The sequence below is a fragment of the Leopardus geoffroyi genome, chromosome B3, assembly GCF_018350155.1.
Source record: "Leopardus geoffroyi isolate Oge1 chromosome B3, O.geoffroyi_Oge1_pat1.0, whole genome shotgun sequence".
NCBI classification, from domain to species: domain Eukaryota; kingdom Metazoa; phylum Chordata; class Mammalia; order Carnivora; family Felidae; genus Leopardus; species Leopardus geoffroyi.
This window is the reverse complement of record NC_059337.1, coordinates 84,361,589-84,389,067: the sequence shown is the minus strand read 5'-3', so window position 1 is coordinate 84,389,067 and position 27,479 is coordinate 84,361,589. Positions and strand designations below refer to the sequence as shown.

The following is a 27,479-nucleotide window of genomic DNA, read 5'->3' as shown; positions in this document are numbered from 1 at the left end:
TCCTGGATAGGATACCCAGGGTCCATTTGAGGTGAAGGGGTTTAAGAGAGAAAAACTTTCAGTTACAAAATAAGTAAGTCATGGAAATGAAAAGTACAGAATAGGGAATATAGTCAATAATGTTGTAATAACACTGTATGGTGACAGATGGCGACTGTGTTTATCGTTGTAAGTACTGCATAATGTACAGAATTGTTGAATCACAGTGTTGTATACCTGAAATGAATGTAGCATTATATTGTCAACTATGCCTCAGTAATACATTTTTTTTAAGTGGGTCCATTTGATTTCTTGCATACTTTTGTGCAGTTCCTGTCACTAAATTACCGAACTTTTTTATCATTAGATTACATAATTAACATTTTTTATAAGATTTCCTGTAGTTGTTCCTCTTTAGAAACACTGGTTTATTTCTGCCAGCCAATGGTGAAAGTTAGTCTGCAGGTTTTTTTACACCATTTCCCTTTGCTACCAAAGTAGTTAGCTTGGTAATTGTGCCGTCTTAGGCTTTACTGTTAGAACAGAAAAAAAAGTTCTTTTTTTTTTTTAATCCTTTTAAATTGTAATCATTTTTAAATGTGTAATTCAGTGGCATTAAGTACATTCACAGTGTTATGTAATCATCACTACTATTTCCAGAACTTTTTCATCATTTCAAACAGAAACTCTGTACCCATTAAGCAATAACTCCCCATTTCTCCCTTCCTCCAGACCCTGGTAACCTTTATTCTACTTTCTGTCTCCATGAATTTTCCTCTTCCTGATACTTCATATAAGTGAATTCATACAATATTTGTTATTTTATGTTTGGCTTATTTCACTGAGTATGATGTTTTCAAGGTTAATCCATGTTGTAGCGTATATCAGAATTTCACCCCTGTTTGTGGCTGCTGAATATTCCATTGTGCGTGTATGTGTGTGTGTGTGTATACATACATATATATTTTGTTTATGCATTCATCTGTTGGTAGACACTTGTTTCCACCTTTTGTTTATTGTGAATAATGCCCTTATGAACATTGGTATACAAGTATCTGTTGAGTTTTCAATTCTTTTGGGTATATACCTAGAAGTAGGATTTCTGGGTCATATGGTAATTCCGTGTTTAATTTTTTAGGGTCCACCATATTGTTTTCAGAGCAACTACACCATTTTATATTCTCATCAGCAATGCACAGGGTTCCAATGTCTCTATTTCCTCACCAACACTTCTTTTTCTTTTCTTTTTTTTTTTAAATAATTGGCATTTAGTGGGTATAAAGTGGTATCTCATGGCAGTTTTGATTTTGCATTTCCCTTATGATTAATGATGGCTGAACATCTTTTCATGTGGTTATTGCCATTTGTATCTTTCTTGGAGAAATGTCTGTTCTGGTCCTTTGCTTGTTTTGAATTGAGTTGTTTGTATTTTGTTAAGTTACAAGAGTTTTTCATATGTTCTGCCATGTTTTTGTCTGGTTTGTGTATCAGGGTATTATTAGTGTTATAAAATGAATTAAGAAGTGTTCTCTCCTCTTCAATTTTTGAAAGATTTTGAGAATTGATATTAATTCTTTAAATGTTTGGTAGAATTCACCAGCGAAGCCATCTGGTCCTGGGCTTTTCTTCATTGGAAGGTTGATTACTGATTCAATCACCTTTCTACTTATAGATCTGTTTAGATTTTCTATTTCTTCTTGGGTCAGTTCTGGTAGTTTCTGTCTCTAATAATTTGTCCATTTTATCTAAGTTATCCAATTCGTTAGCATACAATTGTCCGTAATCTTTTCTTTTTTAAAAAAATATTTTTTTTTAATGTTTATTTTATTTTGAGAGAGACAGAGTGTGAGTAGGGGAGAAGCAGAGAGAGAGGGAGACACAGAATCTGAAGCACGCTCCAGGCTCTGAGCTGTCAGCACAGAGCCCGACGCAGAGTTCAAACTCATGAACTGAATCATGACCTGAGCCGAAGTCAGATGCTTACCGAATGAGCCACCCAGGCGCCCCAGTCCATAATTTTTTCTTAAAATCTTTCTTAGTTCCTGTAAAAATCACTAGTAATGTCCCCACTTTTGCTTGTGGTTTTCGTAATTTGAGTCTTCTCCCTTTTTTCTCAATTCTTTAAGAGCAAGTTGTAAAGGAGCCACATATGATACTTTTAATTGAACCTATATTAGACTCAGAGTGAGGGAAAATGAGCAAAGAATGAAGATAAGATGGTTTGAGGGCTGGATTCACCTACATAGTCTCCATTTTGTTGATTCTTATGCCTTGGGGTGCTGTAAAAGCAGTTGCTTTCTTCAATTTGGGTGCAAAAATTTCCTAGCAGTAGATCCATGGTCCAGGTTTTCTCAGTGCCTAACGGTGCTATCAGATATTGTAGGGCATACTAAAGATGTTCTCCTAATGGATAATTATAGGCACATGATAAAATGTACACTAATGAGAATAAATGCTATTGTATAAAAATTCACCAGCTTCCCAAAGTGAATCTGCTCTGAATATACTGTTTCTTTTCTGGAATTGTATGAGTCTCTTTGTCGTGGCTGTGACAAAAATTCATTTTGAAAAAACAGGTAAAAGGGTCAATTATCCATTTATTGAATCAAAAGAAAGATTAAACAGCTAAACCTGAGATGAGCAAAGCACAACTAAGTCTAAGGAAGAACAGGAATAAGAATTGATTGCCTCTAGTACCCTTGTCATCTCTCCTTTCATGTCTCTTGTAGACTTTATGTTCTTACTTGTACAGTTACCTGTTGGTTGTGGCAGGAAACATGGCTGCCAAAAGCACCAGAATTTCATACCTTATAGTATAGATTCCATGATAGGAGAGGGACTAATTTTTACTCTCTAGATTCCAAATTTTAAAATCTTGGAAAAGATGTATTGGCTCAGCAAAAAGGTGCCTACCCAGTATCAATAACCCTGGCCAGGCCCTTGTAGGAACATGACAGCTCCAACATGTGGAAGAAGGTGGGATATAGGAATTTTGAAGTTCCTAGGAGAATGGGGATAGTGAATAGGCAGTTTTACGAATGCCCACAATATATCAAAACTTGTAATATATAGGGTGACCAAATGAATGATGTAGTGAGAAAATTGTCCAATCTTGAGTCACTTTTTCTCAGAGAAAAAGGATTTACCCCATTGGTAGGTGTATATATAGTTAAGATATTCTTAGTTAATAAAATCTACCACCACCCCCACCTCCGGATTGCCCAGGAGTTGTAGGGAGGCTATAGATAGAATTCCAGCAATGCACTTTTTCTCTCTGTTACTCCCTACTATATACCTTTTTACTTATGGTTCTGTCTTCTTTCAACAACTTGAGACATATTTCACACACCATAAAATTCACACATTTGAAATGTACAGCTTAATGGGTTTTGATATATTCATAGTTGTACAGCCCATAGTATAAACCAATTTGAGAATATTTTCCATACCCCAAAAGAAAGCCCATGCCCATTGTCAGCCAGTGCCCATGGCTGTCCTTTCTCACTTTCTTCCCTTTCTGCCCCCACCTTCCAGGCAGCCACTTTCTGTCTATGGATTTGCCTCTTCTGGATATTTCATATAAATGGAATCATATACTATGTGGCAGTTATGTTTGGTTTCTTTCATTTAGCATAATGTTTTCATGGTTCATCTGTACTTCATTTTTATTTTTATTTATTTTTTGCTGAATAATATTCCATTGTATGGATATACTACATTTTAATTATCAGTTGCAAATTGGGATAGTGAAAATGGGATTGAGGAATATTTCAGTTGTGGTGAATATGTCTGAAATTGCAGCCCATAAAACCCAGATGGAGTGGGCAGAAGTAAGGGAACCCAAAATAGAGGCAGTAGAACTAGTGTATAGGAAGTTTTATAGCAATCAGAAATCCCAACAAAAACTACAGTAAGAATGATCTCCAGGTTATGATCTGGAGAATTTCCGTATTTAAAATATTGGATGTTTTGCAAAAATAAGACTCAACCTGTATAATGACATATTATGCCAGTATTTGATTTTCTAAACAGTAACTTTAGTTAAGAATATAATTGCTAAGGGGGCGCCTGGGTGGCTCAGTTGGTTGAGCGTCCAACATCAGCTCAGGTCGTGATCTCCTGGTTCCTGTGTTTGAGCCCCACATTGGGCTCTGTGCTGATAGCTCGGAGCCTGGGGCCTGCTTTGGATTCTGTCTTTCTCTCTCTCTCTCTCTCTCTCTCTCTCTCTCTCTCTCTCTGCTCTTCCTTTGCTAATTCTGTGTGTGTGTGTGTGTGTGTGTCTCTGTCACTCAATAAATAAACATTAAAAAAAATTTTTTTAAGAATATAATTGCTAAGAATCTTGATAAATTGACCTTTGTATTATTTTAAATTGTATCTAACTTTTCTTAAATTGGATGTTACAGATTTTCTTTTTTCTTAATTTAGTTACATCAATAAGCCATAGTCTCTACAAAAGCAAATATCTTTTCAGTTGTTCATAATAATTAGATTGTTTTGAAATGTTTGATTATAAAATATAAAATAATTTGCATTTTTAAATGTATAATTTTCTTTAGGTTGCAGTGTAGGATTTTGGAAGTCCTTCCTCCATCACATCAAAATGGCTTTGCTAATGGACATATCAGCAGTGTAGATGGAGAAACTATTGTCATCAGTGATAGTGATGATTCAGAAACACAAAACAGTTCTTTTCAAAATGGGTAAGTGATTTTTGTTAATTTTTTAACTGTGTATCAGATTGACTAATGATATCCCATTGAAATAAGTTTTTCTTTAATCCTTCCTTTCTTCCTTTGTAATCATACAGTATAAAATCCATCTAGGAAATGTGGTTCAACAACACACATTAGAATTTTCAAGATTGAAAGCTATCTTGTTAATTGTAGTCAGCTGCTTAGGAGCACTTGAAGTTCACCTCATTCAATTGCACTTAACACATTCCATTTTTGTTTACTTGAGAAAATTCATTCTGTACTTTAATTATTATACTTAATTGCTTTATGGTGCATATGGTAAAGACACTAACTTTCTGAAATTCAGTCAGTTGACAACATGAGTCAGCTGAATGCTCCTGGAGAAAAATCCTACAAACACATGTAGATTGGCAATGTCGGGGCCGCTGGGTGGCTCAGTCGGTTAAGCATCTGACTTCGGCTCAGGTCATGATCTCGCGGTTAGTGAGTTTGAGCCCCACGTTGGGCTCTGTGCTGACAGCTCAGAGCCTGGAGCCTGCTTTGGATTCTCTCTCTCTCTCTCTCTCTCTCTCTCTCTCTCTTTCTCTCTCTTCTGCCCCTCCCCTGCTCACGCTCTCTCTCTCTAAAAAATAAATAAACATAAAAGAAAAAGATTGTCATTGTCTACAGGTAAATTTAAAAATCTCAGCTGTCTTCAACTGATTAAAAGTCTTCTTACATGTTTTCGTTCCACTCCCTCCTATTCTAAATCTTTATTGCTCCATTCTGTTCCTTCTCTGCCTTATAGGCATCTCAAACTTAAAAATTCTTTTTCCAGTCTATCTTATGTTTTTTTCCTTCCCTGTTGTCAGTGAACAGTGCAATAATATTCCAATAAGAAACCTGAGGCCGCTTTTTTCTTTTGAGTATAGTTGACACACAGTGTTACGTTAGTTTCAGATTTAAGACATAGTAATTTGGGGGTGCCAGCCTGGCTCAGTTGGTAGAGCAATGTGGCTCTTGATCTCTCAGGGTCATGAGTTCAAGCCCCACACTGGGCGTAAAGCTTATTTAGAAAAAAAAAAAAAAAGTAATTCAACATCTCTCTGTATATATGCTATATGACTTAGTGATTGAACGACTTTCTCTATACTTACATTATATGACATAGTGATTCAGTAACTCTATACTCTCACCAAAGTATAGCTACTATCTATCACTATACAGTGCTATTACAATACCATTGACTATAATCCTACTGCTATACCTTTTTATTCCTGTTACTTATTCATTCCATAATTGGAAGGCTGTATCTTCCACTCCCCTCTACCCATTTTGCCCATCCCTTCATCCCTCTTCCCTCTGTCAACCATCAGTTTGTTCTCTGTACTTAGGTCTGATTCTGCTTTTTGTTTATTCATTTGATTTTAGATTCCACATATAAGTGAAATTATATGTTATTTGTCTGGCTTATTCCATTTAGCATAATACCCTCTAGTTCCATATATGCTGTTACAAATGGCAGGATCTCATCCTTTTTTATGACTGCCTAATATTCCCGTGTGTGTGTGTGTGTGTGTGTGTGTGTGTGTGTGTCTTTACTCATTCATCTATGGATGGACACTTGGGTTGCTTCCATATCTTGGCTGTTGTAAATAATGAAATAAACTTAGGGATGGGGTGAATATATCTTTTTGAATTTTCTTTTGTTTTCATTGGGTAGATATCCAATACAAGGAATTATTGGATCATATGGTATTTCTATTTTTAATTTTTTGAGGAACCTCCATACAGTTTTCCACAGTGGCTATACTAGTTAACATTCCTATCAAAGGGTTCCTTTTCCTCCACATTCTCACCAACACTTGTTTCTTGTCTTTTTGATTTTTGCCATCCTGACAGGTGTAAGGTTTTGATTTGCATTTCCCTGATTATTAATGATGTTGAGCATTTTTAAAATGTGTCAGTTTTCCATTAGTATGTGTTCTTTGGAAAAATTTCTATTCAAGTCCTCTGCCCATTTTTAATTAGATTATTTGGGGGGTTTTGGTGTTGAGTTGGATCAGTTCTTTATATATTTTGGATATTAACTCCCTGAGGCTACTCTTAACTACTTCCTTTATCTCCTTTGCTTCTGAAATATCAGTAACTGTCAAATTCCTTCAGAACCTTGTAATTCAACTTCTGACTTGGACTATTTTGTCTGATGTTTTTGAACTATTGTATCTATAACTGGCTTTTGAGCATTTGCTGTCTAGGCAGTGTGCTAAGTTCTTTACATGCATATTAGTCACTCCTAGAAGAATGTTGTTATCCTTATTTAACAAGAAGAACCTCTGCTTTAGAAATGTTAATTGGCATTGCACAAAGTCACCTAGCTAGTACATTGCCTGACAGAAAAAAATGATTTTTAGATGAGTGAATGAAGCATGATATGGCCCTATATATTAAGTCTTGATACATCGCATTTTTTGAATTGCTACAATTAAGCAGAAAAAGAAATTAATAGGTCATTTGTGTCCCTCATTGAATATAAGGTTTATGATGCAAAACTATTGGGGATTATGTAGTTAATATATATCCTTTAGCAGCTCTGACAGTAGTTCATGTGTTTTGTTTGGAGCGTATCAAAGATTGTAACCCTTAAGTGGAGTTAATTATATATTAGTTTATTTATTTTGAGAGAGAGAAAGAGCATGCATGCATGCACGCACAAAGAAAGAGGGAGAGAGAGAGAATCCCAAGCAGGTGAAGCCTCACACGGGGCTCAGTCTCACAGATAATGAGATCATGACCTGAGCCAAAATCAAGAGTCTGGATGCTTAACCAACTGAACTACCCAGGTGCCCCTGTAGTAACCCTTAACCTAATCTTCTAATTCTTGTAGGTGCTGTGAGGTGCTTAGGATAAGGAATGTCTAGACTCTTAGGTTCAGCACTCTATTATTCAGCTCATTAATGTCCTTTCTCTTCCTTATAGATTTGAATATGAACTACATGCATAGTTTGTGGCTAATTTGTTACTTTGAGTATAAAGCAAATTAATTCATAATCCCAGTTAGTAATAATAAATATTTTGCTTGTTATACAAAGCAAATTAATTCATAATCCCAGTTAGTAATAGTAAATATTTTGCTTGTTATATGTGCCATTTAGAGCACTTGTGCCACTTATAACAAGCTTATCACAGAATAGTACTGAATTTGACCATAATTTCCTATCGAAATATGTTGTGCCTTATCCCGTGAATATAGGTACTTGGGACAGACCCTTGCAGTAGGAAAAGTGAGTAAGCTGGTCAATTACTTTATTCACAGATATTTTAACTTGTTTGTGATTCTCAAAAAATCTGAGCCTTCACTATACATCAGCATCATAAAATGCCTACTTGTTTGTAGATTTGCTACCACTGTATCCTAAGATACCAGGAAAGGTGAAACATAGTCATCTTTGGACCTTTGTTCTTTTATTTCTATTAATTCAGTAAGTAAGAAATTTACCTTGTCTTGGTTGCTCCCTGACAATAAAAGATAATATAGAGTTTTTCATGTTTCAGTAGGGGACTTGAAGGGATGGGAATGGAACAGTTATTGGCATTTTCCATGAGTTGAGCTGTATAAAGGCACCCACATATGTTCTCTTATTCCTCAGAACCATTCTAAAAGGGTAGATGATCATTTTCTTATATCATTGAGGAGAAATGGAAGTTCAGAGTTAGAAAAGTTTTCCAGCATCATAGTTCATAATATCTGCAAGACATACTAAGGCAGCATATTTAGAATTAAACATATTTAGGGGCGCCTGGGTGGCTTGGTCGGTTAAGCGTCTGACTTCGGCTCAGGTCATGATCTCACAGTCCGTGAGTTCGAGCCCTGCGTCGGGCTCTGTGCTGACAGCTCAGAGCCTGGAGTCTGTTGCAGATTCTGTGTCTCCTTCTCTCTCTGCCCCTCCCCTGTTCATGCTCTGTCTCTCTCTGTCTCAAAAATAAATAAACGTTAAAAAAAAAAAAATTAAAAAAAAAAGAATTAAACATATTTAGAATTTACATAGATCATTAAGATGATCACCAGCGTTTTTTGAGGGAGTGAAGGGTTAAGATATATATATAACAATATTTTCTGTTTTAACAATCTTAAGTGTATAATTCAATGGCATTAATTGCATTCACCGTGTTGTACCTCTATCACCACTATTCCCAAAACCTTTTCTTTACCCCAAACAGAAACTCTGTGCCCATTAGGTAGTAATTCTACATTCCCATCTCTCCCTCCATCACCTAGTAACCTCTAATCTGCTTTCTGTCTCTATGAATTTACTCATTCTAGATATTTCATATAAGTGGAGTCATAGTGTATTTGTTCTTTTGTGTCTGGCTTATTTCAGTTAGTACTATTTTTCAAATTACATCCATGTTGTAGCATGTTGAGATTTATGATAGAGCCTTTGGTATACCTGTCTAAATATACTTTAGAATGAGATGAGGCTAATTTTTGTAATCATTCCTTTTTAGGGCTAAACATTCCCTTGTATGTATATACTACATTATTTTTATCCATTCAAGTGATAGACATTTGAGTTTCCACTTTTTGGCTATTATGAATAATGCTGCAGTGATTATTGATGTACCAGCACGTATTCAAGTCCCTATTTTAAATTCTTTTGGGTATATACTCAAAAGTGGAATTGCTGAGTCATATGACAATTGCTTAACTTATTGAGGAACTGCCAAACTGCTTTTCACAGCAGCTCCACTATTTTACATACTTAACAGCAATATATAAGGATTCCAATTTGTCCACATCTTCACCAGCACTCACTATTTTTCGAGTGTTTTGATTATAGCCATCCTAGTGGGATGAAGTGGTATCTCATTGTCATTTTGACTTGAATTTCCTTAATCACTAATGATAATGAGCCTCTTTTCACGTGCTTATTGTCATTTGTGTATCTTCCTTGGAACATATACAAGTCCTGTACCAATTTTTACATTGGCTTATTTGTCCTTTTGTTCAATTATGAGTTCTTTATATATTCTAGTCATCAGATTTTTTTTAATAGAATATTTTGATACATTTGGGGGAGCATATTCATTAATTTTTTCAAAGTTAGTTTTACATCAGTAAAAGTAAGAAATTAAAGGCTTGACTTTTTATAAAGTTGCTTTCTCTCAGAACAACATATTATTAGCTTACTCCTCAGTCTGGGCATGGACTGCAGAATCTGATTGAATTAAACAGTAAACTACATATTTACCTTTGTAGGTCAGCTTTTGTTGGCGGGCAGCAGTCAGGGTTTTAGGAAGCAGGTTACTTATTTATTTTGAGGATGGGTATTAACACCTTAAACATATGTTTCTTAAACTATATTTGTGAAAGAGGCTGAGAAAATTGTTACTCTTCTTATCACAAAGCCATGGACAAAGTCATGGACATCGCAGCCTTATATATTTTAGTGCTCTTTGACCCTCAGCTTAACATTCTTGCAGAACTCTCCAACATCTTTGCCAGAATTGGGTTCTAGAATAACACTATGAAGTCATTTTCTCCTTCAGCTATTTACCATGGGATTCATGACAGAGCCTTTGCTGTACAGATCTAAATATACTTAAGAATGAGATGAGGCTATGGGGCGCCTGGGTGGCGCAGTCGGTTAAGTGTCCGACTTCAGCCAGGTCACGATCTCGCGGTCCGTGAGTTCGAGCCCCGCATCAGGCTCTGGGCTGATGGCTCAGAGCCTGGAGCCTGTTTCCGATTCTGTGTCTCCCTCTCTCTCTGCCCCTCCCCGGTTCATACTCTGTCTCTCTCTGTCCCAAAAATAAATAAACGTTGAAAAAAAAAAAATTTAAAAAAAAAAAGAATGAGATGAGGCTAATTTTATACAGTTAGGATACTTTGTGTAGATTATAATATAAAGAATAGTTTAAATTTAAAATTATTCATTTAGGGGCGCCTGGGTGGCTCAGTCGGTTAGGCAGCCGACTTCGGCTCAGGTCATGATCTCGCGGTCCGTGAGTTCGAGCCCCGCGTGGGGCTCTGTGCTGACAGCTCAGAGCCTGGAGCCTGCTTCATATTCTGTGTCTCCCTCTCTCTGACCCTCCCCCGTTCATGCTCTGTCTCTCCCTGTCTCAAAAATAAATAAACATTAAAAAAAGAAAATTAAAAAAAATAATAAAATAAAATAAAATTATTCATTTATTTTATGTATATATAAGCAAATTTTATTTTAAAAATTGACTTGCTACTCACAATTGTAGCAGTAAATAAAAGTTAAGACTAGAGGGGCGCCTGGGTGGCGCAGTCGGTTAAGCGTCCGACTTCAGCCAGGTCACGATCTCGCGGTCCGTGAGTTCGAGCCCCGCGTCGGGCTCTGGGCTGATGGCTCAGAGCCTGGAGCCTGTTTCTGATTCTGTGTCTCCCTCTCTCTCTGCCCCTCCCCCGTTCATGCTCTGTCTCTCTCTGTCCCAAAAATAAATAAACGTTGAAAAAAAAAAAATTAAAAAAAAAAAAAAAAGTTAAGACTAGAGAAGATAATTTAATTTGCATCATATAGAACATAACAGATTTAGGGTTTTATCTGTTAGTCCTGCTCTTTGAAACATGCATATTGTGTATCTGCTCTTAGTGTTCCTTTACTCATCTCATGTTTGCCCATCAAGTGTGGATTGAGTAATGTTATACTTATGTCTACTATTGTTCCTCTCCCTTCAAAGTTACTAAAATATTTAAAGAAAATTTATATTTGAAAACCCTCACATCTTGTTGAGACCAGTCTCTGTAACTACATGATACAAATTTCCTTTCTTAATGAAAGAGCCAAGTACAATTTGCTCCTTTGCAATCACAAATTCTCCGAAAATTGAACTAAATTGATAGACAGTACCAATTAAAACAGTCCTGAAAGTCCTGAAAATATTCACTAGCTTACCATCTGATTTTAGTAGGCAGGTATGCCAAGTATACGTCAGTGTGTTTAGTTGCTTTTAGGGTTTGTAGAAGAAACTAAGTACAGTATCTGTAGCAACTCAGATTGGTAGGTAAATAACACTTTGTAATAATATACTCTGTCTGCTATTGTGATTTAAGGCTTTACAAATTTAAGGCCCTTTACAATGGATCAGTGTTTTATGCAGTCCTATCTAGGCAGGTATTATTTAAAGTTTTAAAATGTCATAAAAACATTATCCTAACTTGAAAATAGTACATGAACAAGATACATTTTTGGTAACATCTTATATCCTAGTGGTAATTTGCAAGAGCACAAGGAAAAACTAGGAACCTTGAGGAATATATTGTATATCCTGTTTAAAATTCTTTATGTACTGACTTTCTTCATGCAGTGTAATCTGACTGTATTGTTAACCTGCTTAATTGTTAGTAAGATTACAGAATCTGAGTGTTATTTTTAAAGAAGTAGACCTAATTGTTTTGCTAATTGTAATTCATATATGAAATTTTAATGTATGAGAAGGTTAGCATTTGAAATTAAAACAAAAAAACCCATAAGTAACCATTTGTGCTGAAAGCTTAATTATCTGGTCTTTTGTCATTTCTATTGTACTGTTATAGAAAAAATTTTAATTGCTTTTGTATTACCAATATTACCATGGAATAGCGACAAATGGAATTTCCATTTTGAGAAAATAAAAGTAGAACTAAAATTTAACATATATAATGGGCATATTGAAATATTGTATATTTATAAAATAAATGATAAAATTTTATGAATAAATCATTGGGATAGCAATCTGATTTCTATAAATGTAACATTAGGTGTTAGTGTGCTATATAGAACTGGTAACAGATCTGCACTTGTTGGCAATAAAATCAGTCCATTAGTCACAGTCATGGTTAAGGTCACTACATTCCATTTAGTATTCCAGCTGTTTAGGCCTAGGCTTTAGGAAGCAAGGAAGAAAAATTATTAAAATGGGGTTTCTTTTTAATATTGTCTTTTAATTCCTGTCTTATAGGTGAATCCATATGATAAGCAGTTTCTGTTGGTCTCTAATAACTGTACTTCTTTGGAAAGAATCCAATTATGATTTTTATCCTGTATAGAGTTTTGTGTAAGAGTTACAACAAAACCCCGATAAGAATATTTGCACTGATTGGAAAAAAAGGTTTTGATTCTATTATGCTTTATTTTCACAAATGAATTTCATGACATAGCAAGAAAAAACAAAAAAATAATTTTATACATGAAAAGTCACATTTTTATAGCCTTAAATCCATTAAGATAAAGTCCACAAACAAGTTTTCTATAAACAAATAATATATAAACAAATTTATAATTATGACTTAAAATAAAATTATGTACTGCCACTTTTAGTAATCTTTTAATTCTATTTGATCATCCCCTATATGTATAAAATGGTAGTGATTAATTGCTAAGTTAACACCTCTTCAGAAAACTATATTAAGATTAAAAACTCAGTCAATCAAATCTGTTGTTCTTGAACACCTGCCACTGATTCATTAAAACTTGTTTTTCTTTTTTCCCCTCTTTTCATTTCAAGAAATTCCTTTATTGGAAACCCACATCAGTATTGTTCTCTGAACACTTAGAGTTCTCTCTTTGGCTCTTTTGGAACAGTGCTTTTCAAACTGCAGATTATGGCCTCGTGTATGTTGTGAAATTAATTTAATGAGGAACTTTAATAGAATAGAAAATATTAGATTGCATTTCATATAGTCAGGGTGAATGATTAAATATATCTTCTAGTTTCTGTGTATCCTGGGTCTCCATGTAAAGATCCTTGGTCTTCCAACTAGGAACTTAATGCTGTTAAAGGTGAACACTTCAGTTTTATTTGTGTGATTGTCTCCTGCATCCCTTTTGTGTGGAGTCTCTCCCCACCCCCCACTTTGTGTTTACTGTGTTTATATCACTTTGACTGTATCTGACCCTCATTGCTGAATGCTTCCTTTGTCATCCTTTCATATCATTTTCTTCTCAGTAACCCTTACTTATACCCGCGTTACATATGCACTTGCATGTACAGGGGCAGCTTTTTAAGAGTCCAACCACTTGTTTCCCTGCTGCACCACTACCACCTTAGTCTGTTGTGCCATCAGTTCTCACTTGGTTCATTGCATTAGCTTTCTAAAGAATATCCTTGTTTGCACTCTTGCCCCGTAGTCTGGCAGCCAGAGTGATCTTTCTGATCTGATAAGTTAAATCATTATCACCCCATTATTCAGTATCCTCTAGTGTCTTTTCTGAGTAAAATCTAAATGGTGGCCTATAATCTAGCCCTTCTATTTCCTCTCTGGCTGTGTCTTCTTTTAGTCTCCTTATTTATTCTGCTTCTTGTAGAAACCATGCCTACATCCATCCCAGGGCCTTTACACTCCTTTCTCTCTTCCTTTAAACTTATTTTCAAGATTTTCTCATGAGCTGCTCCCTCTTTTCTTTCAGATCTCTGCTTAAATGTTAACTTCCTATAAGCCCTATCTAAAATAGAGTACCTCTACCTGGCGGTGTGTTCCCTTGATAGCACTTACCACCTACTCTGTTGTGTATTTTTGTTTGTTTGCCTGTATCTCCCCAATATAGTTGTATTTTGTTCACTACTTAATCCTTATTGTTTAGTATTTGGCACATTATAGGCTTTTAACTATTTATTGGATAGCTGGATGAATGCATCCTCAAAGGGAAGAAAAGATGAGAAGTTGGTGGAGGCAAGGATTAAAGGTACAGCCTCTGCCAGGTCTTAAAACAGGGTAAACTACATTATCTCCACTTTTGCTCTTGGATTACATAGCTATGAAAAAGAAAGCTTAAAAGCAAATCCAAGAGCTATTTTGTTTACAAATTTTCTTATCTAAACTCGGTACTCAGTGCTTACTCATCTCTAGTTGATTTCTTCACACAGGAAAACTTATTGAATGAGTAAAATACCTACCTAAGATAAAATAGTGCTTTGTACTATTTTGGCTAATAAACTTGTGAGGGATGTCAGTAACTTATAAAATTCTAGTTAAACTGGGGTGCCTGGGTGGCTCAGTCGGTTAAATGTCTGACGTCAGCTCAGGTCATGATCTCATGGCTCATGAGTTTGAGCCTCGTGTCGGGCTATGTGCTGACAGCTCAGAGCCTGGAGCCTGCTTCAGATTCTATCTCCCTCTCTCTCTGCTCTTCCCCCGCTCGCACTCTGTCTCTCAAAAATAATAAATATTTAAAAAAAAATTTTTTTAATCCTAAACTAAAAACTCCTTAGATTCTGTGACAGTATGTTCTTAGAAACTAGATTTCCATTTAAAAGCTCACATTTTCAGACGAATTATTAAATGATTTGTGTCTTTGCTCTTTTTAGGAAGAAAAAAGATGCAGTTGACCCCTTATTATTCAAGTACAAGGTGCAACCCACTAAAAAAGAATTGTATGAGTGTGCTATTGTTAAAGCAACACAGATCAGGTAAAACTTGGTTTCTATCTATGCTGGTTTAAAAGACAATAATTATGTTTGATTAAGAAGATTCACTATATGGGCGCCTGGGTGGCTGAGTTGGTTAAGCGTCTGACTGTTGATTTTGGCTCAGGTCATGAACTCATTGTTTGAGCCTTGCCTCAGGCTCCACGCTGGCAGTGTGGAGTCTGCTTGGGATTATCTCTCTCCCTCTCTCTCTGCCCCTACCCCACCCTAAATAAGTAAATAAATAAATAAGGGGTGCCTGGGTAGCTCACTCAGTTAAGCATCCGACTTGGGCTCAGGTCATGATCTCTCGCGGTTGGTGAGTTCGAGCCCTGCGTGTGGCCCTGTGTTGACAGCTCAGAGCCTGGAGCCTACTTCAGATTCTGTGTCTCCCTCTCTCTCTTCCCCTCCCCCGCTTGCACTCTGTCTCTCTCAAAAATAAATTAAAAAGGTTAAAAAAACAAAAACACCACATGTGGCTAGTGGGTGCCATGTAGGACAATATCATTCTTGAGGACTAGTATATTTATTCAATAGTCAAAAGATAATTACCTTCTTATTGTCATGTACTGTATGTATGGTGCTGGGATAGCACAGTAAACCAATCCTTTCTTTCCTATAATCCTTTCTATATGAAAAGAATATACATTTTGAGGAGGCTACTACTTTAAAACTTCTGTCTTGTTCATTCACTCATAGAAGCTTTTAATTTGACTTTTTCTTGAAAGGAATACATTGAATTCAATTAAAACATTTACTTTCCGAGGCACCTGGGTGGCTCAGTCAGTTAAGCGTCTGACTTTGGCTCAGGTCATGATCTCACTGTTCGTGGGTTTGAGCTCCTCATTGGGCTCTACGTGGAGCCTGTTTAGAATTCTCTCTCTCTCTCTTTCTGTGCCCCTCCCTTGTGTCTGCTTTCTCTCTCTCTCAAAAATAAATAAATAAACATTAAAACAACAACAACGTTTACTTTCCTTCCAGAACTTTTCCAGAAATATTTGAATGTTTGGAGTTTGTTTTGTTTTGTTTTTGGTGGTGTTATGTTTGTGTTTTTCTCAATTTGGGGCCAAGGAGAATCAAAAATAGCAAATTTTTAGAATATTTTTTTGAGAGAGAGAGAGCTCAGACACATCTGTGAGCCAGGGAGGGGCAAAGGGAGAGGGAGAGAGAATCTCAAGCAGGCTCCATGACATGGGGCTCAATCCTCTCAACTGTGAGATCATGATCTAAACCAAAAGTAAGAGTTGGTTGCTTAACCAACAGAGCCACCAGGTGCCTCTGTTTTTAGAAACTTGATCCTATGAATTTATTTCAGAATTTGATAAAACCTGTGTTCAAGAATGTTCAAAATATCCATTTAAATGTTGACAGTGTTGCGGCGCCTGGGTGGCTCAGTCGGTTGGGCGGCCGACTTCGGCTCAGGTCATGATCTCGCGGTCTGTGAGTTCGAGCCCCGCGTCGGGCTCTGTGCTGTCAGCACAGAGCCTGGAGCCTGTTTCGGATTCTGTGTCTCCCTCTCTCTCTGACCCTCCCCTGTTCATGCTCTGTCTCGCTCTGTCTCGGTCTGTCTCTCTCTGTCTCAAAAATAAACGTTAAAAAAAATAAAAAATAAAAAAAAAATAAATGTTGACAGTGTTATGTGACATCTGGTAATCTACTGACTTTAATTTTTTTAAAGAATTTTAATGGTGGTATTTGGAGGAATGATCATCTAATTTTAAAAAATTTGGTTTACTCTCTGTAGTATATTTTCCTTGAGGTTTATTTGATTTCTAAATGGTTCTTAAGCACCAAATGCATATACTATTTTTGTAACAGACATTTATAATAGATCCACTTGAGTAGATACTATAACATTCTACATAAATATTTGTGAAGTTTCTCATAACTTCTACATAAATACCATTGGAAAATGAATTGTCCTTTTCCTAGGCTTGAAATGAAGAGTTCAAACTGAATTCTTTTATACTAACACTTTACTCTTTCTCCTCCTTTTTCCACTGTAGCCGGAGAAAACACCTATTTTCTCGTGATAAACTAAAGCTTTTTCTGAAGCAACACTGTGAACCACAAGATGGAGTCATTAAAATTAAGGTAATCAGAGCAGTGAAATTATTTGTTGGAAGGAAGAAGAGAGAGAAATGGGCTGTGTTACATAGTTAAACCATCGCAGAAATTTTTTTTTTTTTTTTTAGAAAGAGAAAACATGGGCAAAGGCAGTGGGCAGAGGGAAACAGAGAGAGAATCCCAAACAGGCTCCATGCCCAAAACAGAGCTCAATGCAGGGCTTGATTCCACAACCATGAGATCATGACATGAGCCAAAATCAAGGGTTGGATGCTTAACCAACTGAGCCACCCAGGCACCCCAGAAATGTTATTTCAAAGTTGATTGAAAATAGTTCTTTTTGGGGTGCCTGGGTGGCTCAGTCGGTTAAGCAGCCGACTTCGGCTCGGGTCATGATCTCGCAGTCCGTGAGTTCGAGCGCCGCATCGGGCTCTGTGCTGACAGCTCAGAGCCTGGAGCCTGTTTCAGATTCTGTGTCTCCCTCTCTCTGACCCTCCCCCGTTCATGCTTTGTCTCTCTCTGTCTCAAAAATAAATAAACATTAAAAAAAAAATTTTTTTTTAAATAAAATAAAATAAAAAAGAAAATAGTTCTTTTTATCTGTAGCCAATTGTTACTAATTTTCTCTCTGTTTAAGGATTAAATACTATTTTGCAGTTGCTAGAATTACTAGGTGGCTCAGGTAGTGTACTTTTTTTTCCCCTTGTAAAAAAAAAAAAAAAATCAACCAAGACAGGTGATAATAGATGGAAAACTTAAAAAAAGAAAATGTTATAGGGGAAGGAGGCAACTATATTTTTCTAAGTGTGGTTCTGGCTTACAAAAATAAGTTCAATACACAATGGAGTACTATGTGGCAATGAGAAAAAATGAAATATGGCCCTTTGTAGCAACGTGGATGGAACTGGAGAGTGTTATGCTAAGTGAAATAAGCCATACAGAGAAAGACAGATACCATATGTTTTCACTCTTATGTGGATCCTGAGGAACTTAACAGGAACCCATGGGGGAGTGGAAGGAAAAAAAAAAACAAGAGAGAGGTTAGAGTGGGAGAGAGCCAAAGCATAAGAGACTCTTAAAAAATGAGAACAAACTGAGGGCTGATGGGGGGTGGGAGGGAGGGGAGGGTGGGTGATGGGTACTGAAGAGGGCATCTTTTGGGATGAGCACTGGATGTTGTATGGAAACCAATTTGACAGTAAATTTCATATATTTTTAAAAAAAAACAAAAATAAGTTCAAAGAACAGATCCTACTGGATAAGAAAACAATATATATAATAAAAAGAACATCAGAGACCAGTACTAAGCAGATGGGTTATATTTTATTCAGAAACATTAAAAGGGAAAAATCAAGTTTAGAAATCTCACATGTGTAACAAAAGTTAAATGGTAAAACAAAAACTAATTTTTTTAATTGAGAAATACTTTACTCATACTGGGAGAAATACTACGTAAAAAAGCAGTGGAATGGGTAGAGGGATGTATGCATGTGTCAAAAATCAGCTACCGTATGATTAAGATTTGTGTAACTCATAATATGTGTTATATCAAAAGGAAATAAATGTTTAAAAAAGAATATATGAATTTACTCTGTGAAAAATAGCATTTAAGATCTCTAGAGACCAAGATAGATTATTTAACAAATAAAACTGGGACACTTGGTTAACTTTGGAAAAACAAAGTTAGATCTAACACAAAGGAGGGAAAAAAGGAAATGAAATGAAACAATTCTTAATGTTATGCATACTAAAGAACAAGAGGAAAGGGGCGCCTGGGTGGCGCAGTCAGTTAAGCGTCCGACTTCAGCCAGGTCACGATCTCGCGGTCCGTGAGTTCGAGCCCCGTGTCAGGCTCTGGGCTGATGGCTCAGAGCCTGGAGCCTGTTTCCGATTCTGTGTCTCCCTCTCTCTCTGTCCCTCCCCCATTCATGCTCTGTCTCAAAAATAAATAAAATGTTAAAAAAAAAATTTTTTTTTAATAAAAAAAAAAAAAAAAAGAACAAGAGGAAAGATATACCAAGGATAAGACTGATTTGAAATATAAACTTACTTAGGTTTAAAAACATCATGAGGGGCACCTGGGTGGTTTAGTCAGTTAAGCATCCGACTCTTGACTTTGGCTCAGGTCATGATCTCACCATTCATAAGTTCGAGGCCGGCTTCAGGCTCTGTGTGAATGGTGTGGAGCCTGCTTGGGATGCTCTCTCTACCTCTCCCTCACTTGTGCACATGCTGTTTCTCTCTCAGAATAAATAAATAAACAAAAAAATAAGTAAATAAAAATGTAATGAATGCATTTCAAGGGCAAAGTGCTAGAAGAAAACAACTCTCAGTTAATACAGTGAGGAACTCAAATCAATTAGAAAAACATAAGTACCCCAGTAGAAAAATAGACAAATAGGCATGATCAAACTTCACGATGGATGAAATATAAAAACTTAAAAACATAAGATAGAATCATCTGAAAAATAATTTTTTTAATGTGAGCATATTTATGTATTTGTCTTGATAATAAGAAAATGCTTAAATTGTGCTCAGTCTATGCATCATTTAAAACCACAGGTAGCCATGTTAAAAGGAAGCTTCCAAAAAGCTAATGAATCAAATACTTGTGAGAAGTGGCTAGAACAGTACCTAGCACAGGGAGGCAGTCAGCCAGTATGTGAATAGTTAGTTGTGGTATGTGTATCATAAATAGCAAGTTGACCAATTTCCCTAATTTACAAAAATCTCTTAATATCAATTAACAAAAACAACCCAATTGGGAAAAAATGATAAAGAGCATCAGTGGTTTTTTACCAAGGAAAGTAGTCAATAAACATGAACAGAAGTTCAGCGTAATAAATACATGAAAATTAGGGGTGCCTGGGTGGCTCAACTGGTTAAGCGTCCAACTGTTGATGTCAGTTCAGGTCATGATCTGGCAGTTCATGAGTTCGAGCCCCACATCGGGCTCTATGCTGATGGTGGAGAGCCTGCTTGGGATTCTGTCTCTGCCGCTCCCCCGTTTGTGCTTTCTCTCTCTCTCAAAATAAATAAACATAAAAAAATTTTTTTTAATAAGTAAATGAAAGTTAAAGTGACAGTAAACAATTTTCTCTTTGAGTAACAAAAGATTATTAGTGGGTTTTCTAGTGTACTTGCATACATGTTGCAAGCACATATGCATACACACACACACCCAAAGACAATAAAGTTATATCTTGATGTGGTAAGTATAGTCTGCTGTTAGGAGTGCTAAAAGAACACAAAGATATATTAGTTTATTGTGTATTATGTATGTATAAATAAGGAACATTGGCAATTAATGTATTAAAGCCTATTTTGACCTTTTTTGAGCATATATATTTGAAAAGAAACCACTCATATCTTTATACGTATGGGCATTTGTATATTCAGGCGTTATATATATGGGATAGTCAACAACCATCTTAATAGACTTTAATGTAGAATCTTTAAAGAGTCTTGATTTATTATGATGGCCAGAACTAATTGAATTTTAAATGTTAAAAGCTATGTTCTATCCACTAAGATTACAATTACTACATAGAAAATTTAATCCCCAGTTGAAGTGTTTCAGTTTTGTTAAAAATTTAAATTTTTGTATCATTTTCTTATACATTTTCTGAAAGATATTTCTATAAGTAGCATGTTTTCTTCTAGAGAAAGCAAGAATAATGATCTTGGCTGTTAGGCCAAAAGTAATCTTCAGAATTACTAATCAAAAATAAAAAGGTTAAAGTTGGACATGAATGAAAGGTGAACAGGTTCTGAAACTTTTTTGGATTTAGCGGTTATCCTAGAACCACACCACTTCTGGTAGGAATGAGTTTGACTTCGGGATGCCTGGGGGGCTCAGTTGGTTAAGCATTCGACTTCGGCTCAAGTCATGATCTCACGGTTCGTGTGGGTTCAAGCCCCACATCCCGCCCTGTGCTGACAGCTCAGAGCCTGGAGCCTGCTTCAGATTCGATGTCTCCCTCGCTGCTCCTCCCCCAGTCATGCTTTATCTCAAAAATGAATAAACATTAAAAAAAAAATTTTTTTAATGTGTTTGACTTCTCTGAACTTAAACTCTGTATTGAAAGTTGATAATTTTTCAGCATTTCTGCTGTCTGCCACATCAACTTTAAAATTTGATAAAAGTCTTGGGGCGCCTGGGTGGCTCAGTCGGTTAAGCGTCTGACTTCGGCTCAGGTCACGATCTCGCGGTCCGTGAGTTCGAGCCCCACGTCAGGCTCCGTGCTGACGGCTCAGAGCCTGGAGCCTGTTTCAGATTCTGTGTCTCCCTCTCTCTCTCTGACCCTCCCCCATTCATGCTCTGTCTCTCTCTGTCTCAAAAATAAACGTTAAAAAAAATTTTTTTTTTTAAATAAATAAAATTTGATAAAAGTCTTTAAATTAAAAAAAAGTCTTTAAGTTATCACCCTGAATTGGGGGGGGGGGGGAATCTAAAATGTACAGCAGTTAAGAAATGGTTGAGAAAAAATGTATTGGGTTGATACAGTGGTTTTTTTTAAAGATTTTATTTTTACGTAATCTCTAACATCCAAAGTGGGGCTCAAACTTACAACTCTGAGATCAAGAGTCACCTCCTTCACTGACTGAGCCAGCCCAAGCACAGTGGACTTTAAATTTTTTTTTTTTCACGTTTATTTACTTTTGAGACAGAGAGAGAGAGACAGAGCATGAATGGGGGAGGGTCAGAGAGAGGGAGACACAGAATCCGAAACAGGCTCCAGGCTCTGAGCTGTCAGCCCAGAGCCTGACGCGGGGCTTGAACTCACAGACCGCGAGATCATGACCTGAGCCGAAGTCAGCCGCTTAACCGACTGAGCCACCCAGGCGCCCCTGGACTTTAAATGTTAAGTCATTGGATTATTTATTTACATAGAAAATTCCATACAAAATTAGTCAAAACAACGCAAACTGCAAAAGATTATTATATAAATGTAATTTTGTAATGGTTTTAGAATTTAAGAAACTGTTGAAACATTCTTGTGTATTTTATGTGGAAAAATTCTTTGCATTGTGGTTTTCCTTCTGGTAAAGCTAATTAACAATAGATCAAGTAAATCAGCTAAAATGTGTAATACTGTATATTAACACATGAAATTCTATGTCGAAATCTTTTCAACCTGGTCTTTAACAGCAGTCATACATGACATTTTAGAGTACATCTATAAATGGTTTCCTAATTGTGTTATTATTGTACCCTATATTTTTTTTATGAAGGCGTCATCTCTTTCAACATATAAAATAGCAGAACAAGATTTTTCTTATTTCTTTCCTGATGATCCACCCACATTTATCTTCAGTCCTGCTAACAGAAGAAGAGGGAGACCTCCCAAACGAGTATCTATTAGCCAGGTAAGTAGAGAATGGATGAAAACTACATTGTAGCTCTTAATAAAACTATTCATAATCAAGAGCAGTGTTTGGCTCCCCTCACCCACATAGCTTTAGGAAGGAACACATTCCTTCATATACAGTGTATGTACTGTGCGTTGAAAACTACTTAGCGTGAGGCCTGTAGAAGTCTCAAGTGTGAATTAGACATAGCTTTAATGCCACAGGGATTTTATACCAAAGTGGAAGCAAGCATATAAGCAATTACTGAAATACAGGGAATAAATCATGGAATCAAAACATGAAGAATGTTTAAAAAATATGAAATAATAAAAATATCACACTAAACAGGTTACACACCATTATGCTCACAAGAAGTACCATAAAAATAAATCCTTTTGGGGCGCCTGGGTAGCTCAGTTGGTTGAGTGACCGACTTTGGCTCAGGTCATGATCTCGCAGTTTGTGAGTTCAAGCTCCGCGTTGGCTCTGTGCTGACAGCTCAGAGCCTGAAGCCTACTTCAGATTCTGTGTCTCCCCCTCTCTCTACCCTTCCCCTGCTCACGCTCTGTGTCTGTCTCTCAATAGTAAATAAATGTTAAAAAAATTTTTTTTAATAAAAATAAAATAAAATAAAACCTTTTGACATTATTAATATTTACTACAAGAATATTTTTGACATGCACTTCTTTCATATTTGATGTCTACGCCATTTAGTTTATAAGGTACCTTAGAAAAATTTTTTGTTTTTTCTAATGCATATATTTAAGGCTGTCCTTGTAGATTACCAGTTGTTTTTCCTGGGAGGTTTTTGTACTAATTTGTAGAACTATAGAACTAACCTCATATTCTGTATGTTACTATGATTAAAGTTATTAAAGTTTTGTTAGGCTTAGAATAAAACCTCATTGTAGTATAAGGAAAGTATAATTGATGAGAGTTTTTAAAACTTTATTATTATTGTAAGAACAAGGCAGACCATCTGTCTGAAAAGTTGTGGTGTTCTATAACTAGTTTCTCCGTTTGTTTTTTTAGGAGGACAATGTTGTTAATAAACAAACAATTGCAGGTTATAAGAACAAAGCTACTAAAGAAAGAGACAAACTTTTGAAGCAAGAAGAAATGAAGTCACTGGGTGAGTTTTAACATTCTCTTCAAAAACTGTTTAGGTACAGGAAAGAATATTTCTCTTGCTTTCTGAAATGGCATATTTCTGTTATTTGGGTTTTTTTTTTTTTTTCCTTGTAAGCATAAATATTTCTTGCCCCTTAGGTAGCTATAAATTTTTATGATGAATAAAACCTGTGTTCATCTCTTAAAACAATATTTCAAGGGAGAGCATATCCCCTGTTAAACCAAGCTAATGCTTAGATTAAGCACAAATTGGAGTTTCCATGGCTTACAGACTATTTGGGGCCATTTTTTTGCTTTATAAAACAGTGCTTTCCAGACGTGACTATACATATGAATCACTTGGGAATCTTATTAAAATGAAGATTCTGAATTAGTAAGTCTGGGTGGGAGAAGAGATTCTGCTTTTCTAAAAAGGTGATACTTTGCTCCTGGTCTTAGAACCAGGGCTTCAAAGCAGGGCTTTGAAATAGCAGGTATGTTTGTCCCTGGTCAGTAGTTTGTCTTAAATGCAGCCAACTTGCTTTCCCATTTGAATCACCTGCTGGCTCCCTCCAGCAGTTTGCAACACCTCTGAGTCTACTGATCCCATTTAACCATAAATTATTTCAGGAATTCTTTTGTTACATTAAAAAATGTGTTGTTTTCTGTCTGTGAACAGTTCTAAGTTTGACCTTCTCTACAGCTTTTGAAAAGGCTAAATTAAAAAGAGAAAAAGCAGATGCCCTAGAAGCAAAGAAAAAAGAAAAGGAAGATAAAGAGAAAAAGAAGGAAGAATTGAAGAAAATTGTTGAAGAAGAGAGACTGAAGAAGAAAGAAGAAAAAGAGAGACTTAAAATTGAAAGAGAAAAGGTATTCATTCAAGTATTTTAGCTATGCTGTCTATATAATAGTATTTTACATATTTAAATTCATAGTTAATTTTTAAATGCTTTTACCACTTTGATTCACATTTCTAGTTGTTCATAGAGTGCTGGATAAACACTTGTTGATTTATCTCTCTTTTGCTTTGGAAAATTTAGTAATTTAAGGTTCAACATGTAAATACATGGCCTTTACACCCTAAAGCCCCTTAAGTACAATTTTAAAGTTGATTTTCTTCATGATTTAGACTTTGTAATTTAGGGAAAATGATATGCATAAAACTTGCAAAAGTAAAATATGTGATTAGAAAAAATACAGTAAGATCAAGACCCCTGGTTGGCTCAGTCAGTTAAGTGTCCAACTCTTGATTTCAGTTCAGGTCATGATCCCAGGGTTGTGGGATCAAGCCCCGTGTCAGGCTCCATACTGAGCCTGGAGCCTACTTAAGATTCTCATTCTCTCTCTCCCTCTCCCTCTCTCTCCCTCTTTCCCCCCTTTGCTCTCTCCCCCGCTCTTGCTGTTTCCAAACAAAAAAACAAAATCTGCAAATAACAAGAAAGAGTGTTCTTATTCTCCTTGAAGAATAAAGTATCTGTAAAAATAGATTGCTCAGCAAATCTCTCATAATCTTTAGTAGTAGATATTCCCTAGAGAATTCTGTAGCTGTTTTCTTCCAGAGTCAGTCAGTGTCCTTGGCTTTCTGGGATATTTACAAGTGGCCCTAGATGATCCTGTTACACACTGTGCTCATTTAAATTGCCTATAGTTTCTTGAACTGTTTCAAATAGGCCATTGGTTAGGATGGGGATGGAAGTATCTAATACATGTACACTCCAGAAAATTTAGAAGGGGGCACCTGGGTGGCTCAGTTGGTTAAGCATCACACTTCAGCTCAGGTCATGATCTTGAGGTTCATGAGTTCAAGCCCCATGTTGGGCCATCAGGCTCTGTGATGACAGCTCGGAGCCTGGAGCCTGCTTCAGATTCTGTGTCTCCCTCTCTCTGTCCCTCCCCTGCTCGTGCTCTATCTCAAAAATAAATAGACATTAAAAACAATTTAAAAAGGAAAGAAAAGCAACTGCACTTAAAAAAAATATTAGAAGAAAACCACTTGTAATCTAAATGGTAATGTTTAGAGGTAGCATTTTTTTTTTTTGGAAAGAGAGAGAACACAAGTAGGGGAGGGGCAGAAACAAAGAGGGAGGCAGCGTCCTAAACAGACTCCAGGCTCTGAGCTTTCTGCCCAGAGCCCAGTGCATAGCTGGAACCCACGAGTTGCAAGATTATGAACTAAGCCAAAGTCGGACACCTGACTGAGCCACCCAGGTGCCCTGAGATCGCATTTTCTCCTAACACTTTGATTAATTTATTTCTAATCTTTATTCTGGGCCCTAAAAAAGAGAGATACAGCACTTATAATTTTGTATTTTTGTTTATTTAACATTATTGTAGGGCTGCTAGTTAGCTCAGTCTTAAGTATCCAACTCTTGATTTTGGCTCCGGTCACTATCTCTCGTTTCATGAGATCAAATCCTACATTGGGCTCTGCGCTGACAGTCTGGAGCCTACTTGGGATTCTTTCTTTCTCCCCGTCTACCCCTTTCCTGCTTGCATGTGCACACATGCATATGCTCTCTCTCCCTCTTAAAATAAATAAAAATTTTAAAAAACACGTTTTTAAAAATGTTGTAAGCATACTTTCATGCTTAAATAAACTAAGGTGGAATTTTTAGTGACTGTGTAACAGTTAATCAAATAGATACAGGTAAGTGCTTTATAATTTTTGCTCATAAATGATGATACCCGTTCAAATTTATGAATAAGAGTCTTTACTATTTTTGGATTATGTCCCTGGATAAATTTGTAGAAGTAGAATCTTATGTCAAAGGGTAAGAACATTTTAAAAACTTTCTATACAAACATATGTGGATATTTGTTTGCTAAACATGTGCTTATTTACATTCTTAGCAACAATGATTGAGAACACCCATCTTATTACATCCTACAAGAATTATCTGGGGTGGGGAGTGGAAGACTTAGTACAGCAGACTATTTAAAGCACAATGAATAAGTTCTGTAACTGTCTCTAGTCACTTTATGTTAAAAATTTGGTGAGTGCACATCTATTACCTTCAGTGGTCCTAAATTTCAAAGGAAGAGAATAATATTAACATACGTTAAACATTTATTGGAAAATAAGTATATAATGTAATAAATAAAAATTATTTATACTCTGCTTCACTGGAGACTTTTTAGGGTCATTATTTACCTTGCAGTTTCAAATACCAGAACCAAGAAGTATCAAAAGACCAAGTGAGCAAGAGAAATAGTCGGGAATAAAAGAAAAAGAAGTCCACCAACTGTGTTCTGATAATTGCTTTTACTTACTGGTCCCTCTGTGTATCCCTAAGCTGTTAGGGTTAAATGAATCTTGAAAATAACGACTATATTTCAAATATAGGAGGAGGTTTTATTTTAGGTACTCTAATAATTTGTTACTTTACTTTGTCAGGATTTAATTGATTTGAAATAGAGCTGCTGTAGACAGAGTCAGATTGAATTAATATTTATCCAGGAGCTACTATGTGTGAGACATTTTCCATATTTATAGCAGTTGTATTGGCAGGTGTTGTTTTGATCAGTGGTTCTAACACTTTAGCATGCATCAGAATCACCAGAAAGATTTAATGAAAACATCAACTGTTGGGGCACCTGAGCGGCTCAGTCTGTTGAGTGTCCGACTTCGGCTCAGGTCATGATCCCACTGTTCATGGGTTCAGGCCCCATGTCGGGCTCTGTGTTGATGGCTTGGAGCCTGGAACCTGCTTTGGATTCAGTGTCTACCTCTAGCTCTGCCCCTCCCCCACGCGCGTGCGTGCGTGCTCTCTCTCTCTCTCTCTCTCAAAAATGAATAAACATTTAAAAAGTGAAAAACACACAAAAACAAAATCAACTCTTGGTCCCAACCCCAGAATTCCTTGTTCAGTAGGTATGGGATGG

The 27,479-nt window shown here is 36.3% G+C and overlaps 1 protein-coding gene across 5 annotated transcripts in view; it reads left to right on the top strand.

The window, feature by feature from the left end:
- BAZ1A (bromodomain adjacent to zinc finger domain 1A) overlaps positions 1–27,479 on the top strand; it is a 95,714-nt gene that overhangs the window by 29,698 nt on the left and 38,537 nt on the right. For all 5 annotated transcript variants that reach the window (XM_045450676.1, XM_045450678.1, XM_045450679.1 and 2 more), the window contains 6 exons: positions 4,539–4,682; positions 14,970–15,071; positions 17,075–17,162; positions 22,371–22,505; positions 23,520–23,619; positions 24,301–24,467. In XM_045450676.1, the coding sequence (XP_045306632.1) occupies positions 4,539–4,682; positions 14,970–15,071; positions 17,075–17,162; positions 22,371–22,505; positions 23,520–23,619; positions 24,301–24,467 (736 nt within the window). The remainder of the gene's footprint in view (positions 1–4,538; positions 4,683–14,969; positions 15,072–17,074; positions 17,163–22,370; positions 22,506–23,519; positions 23,620–24,300; positions 24,468–27,479) is intronic.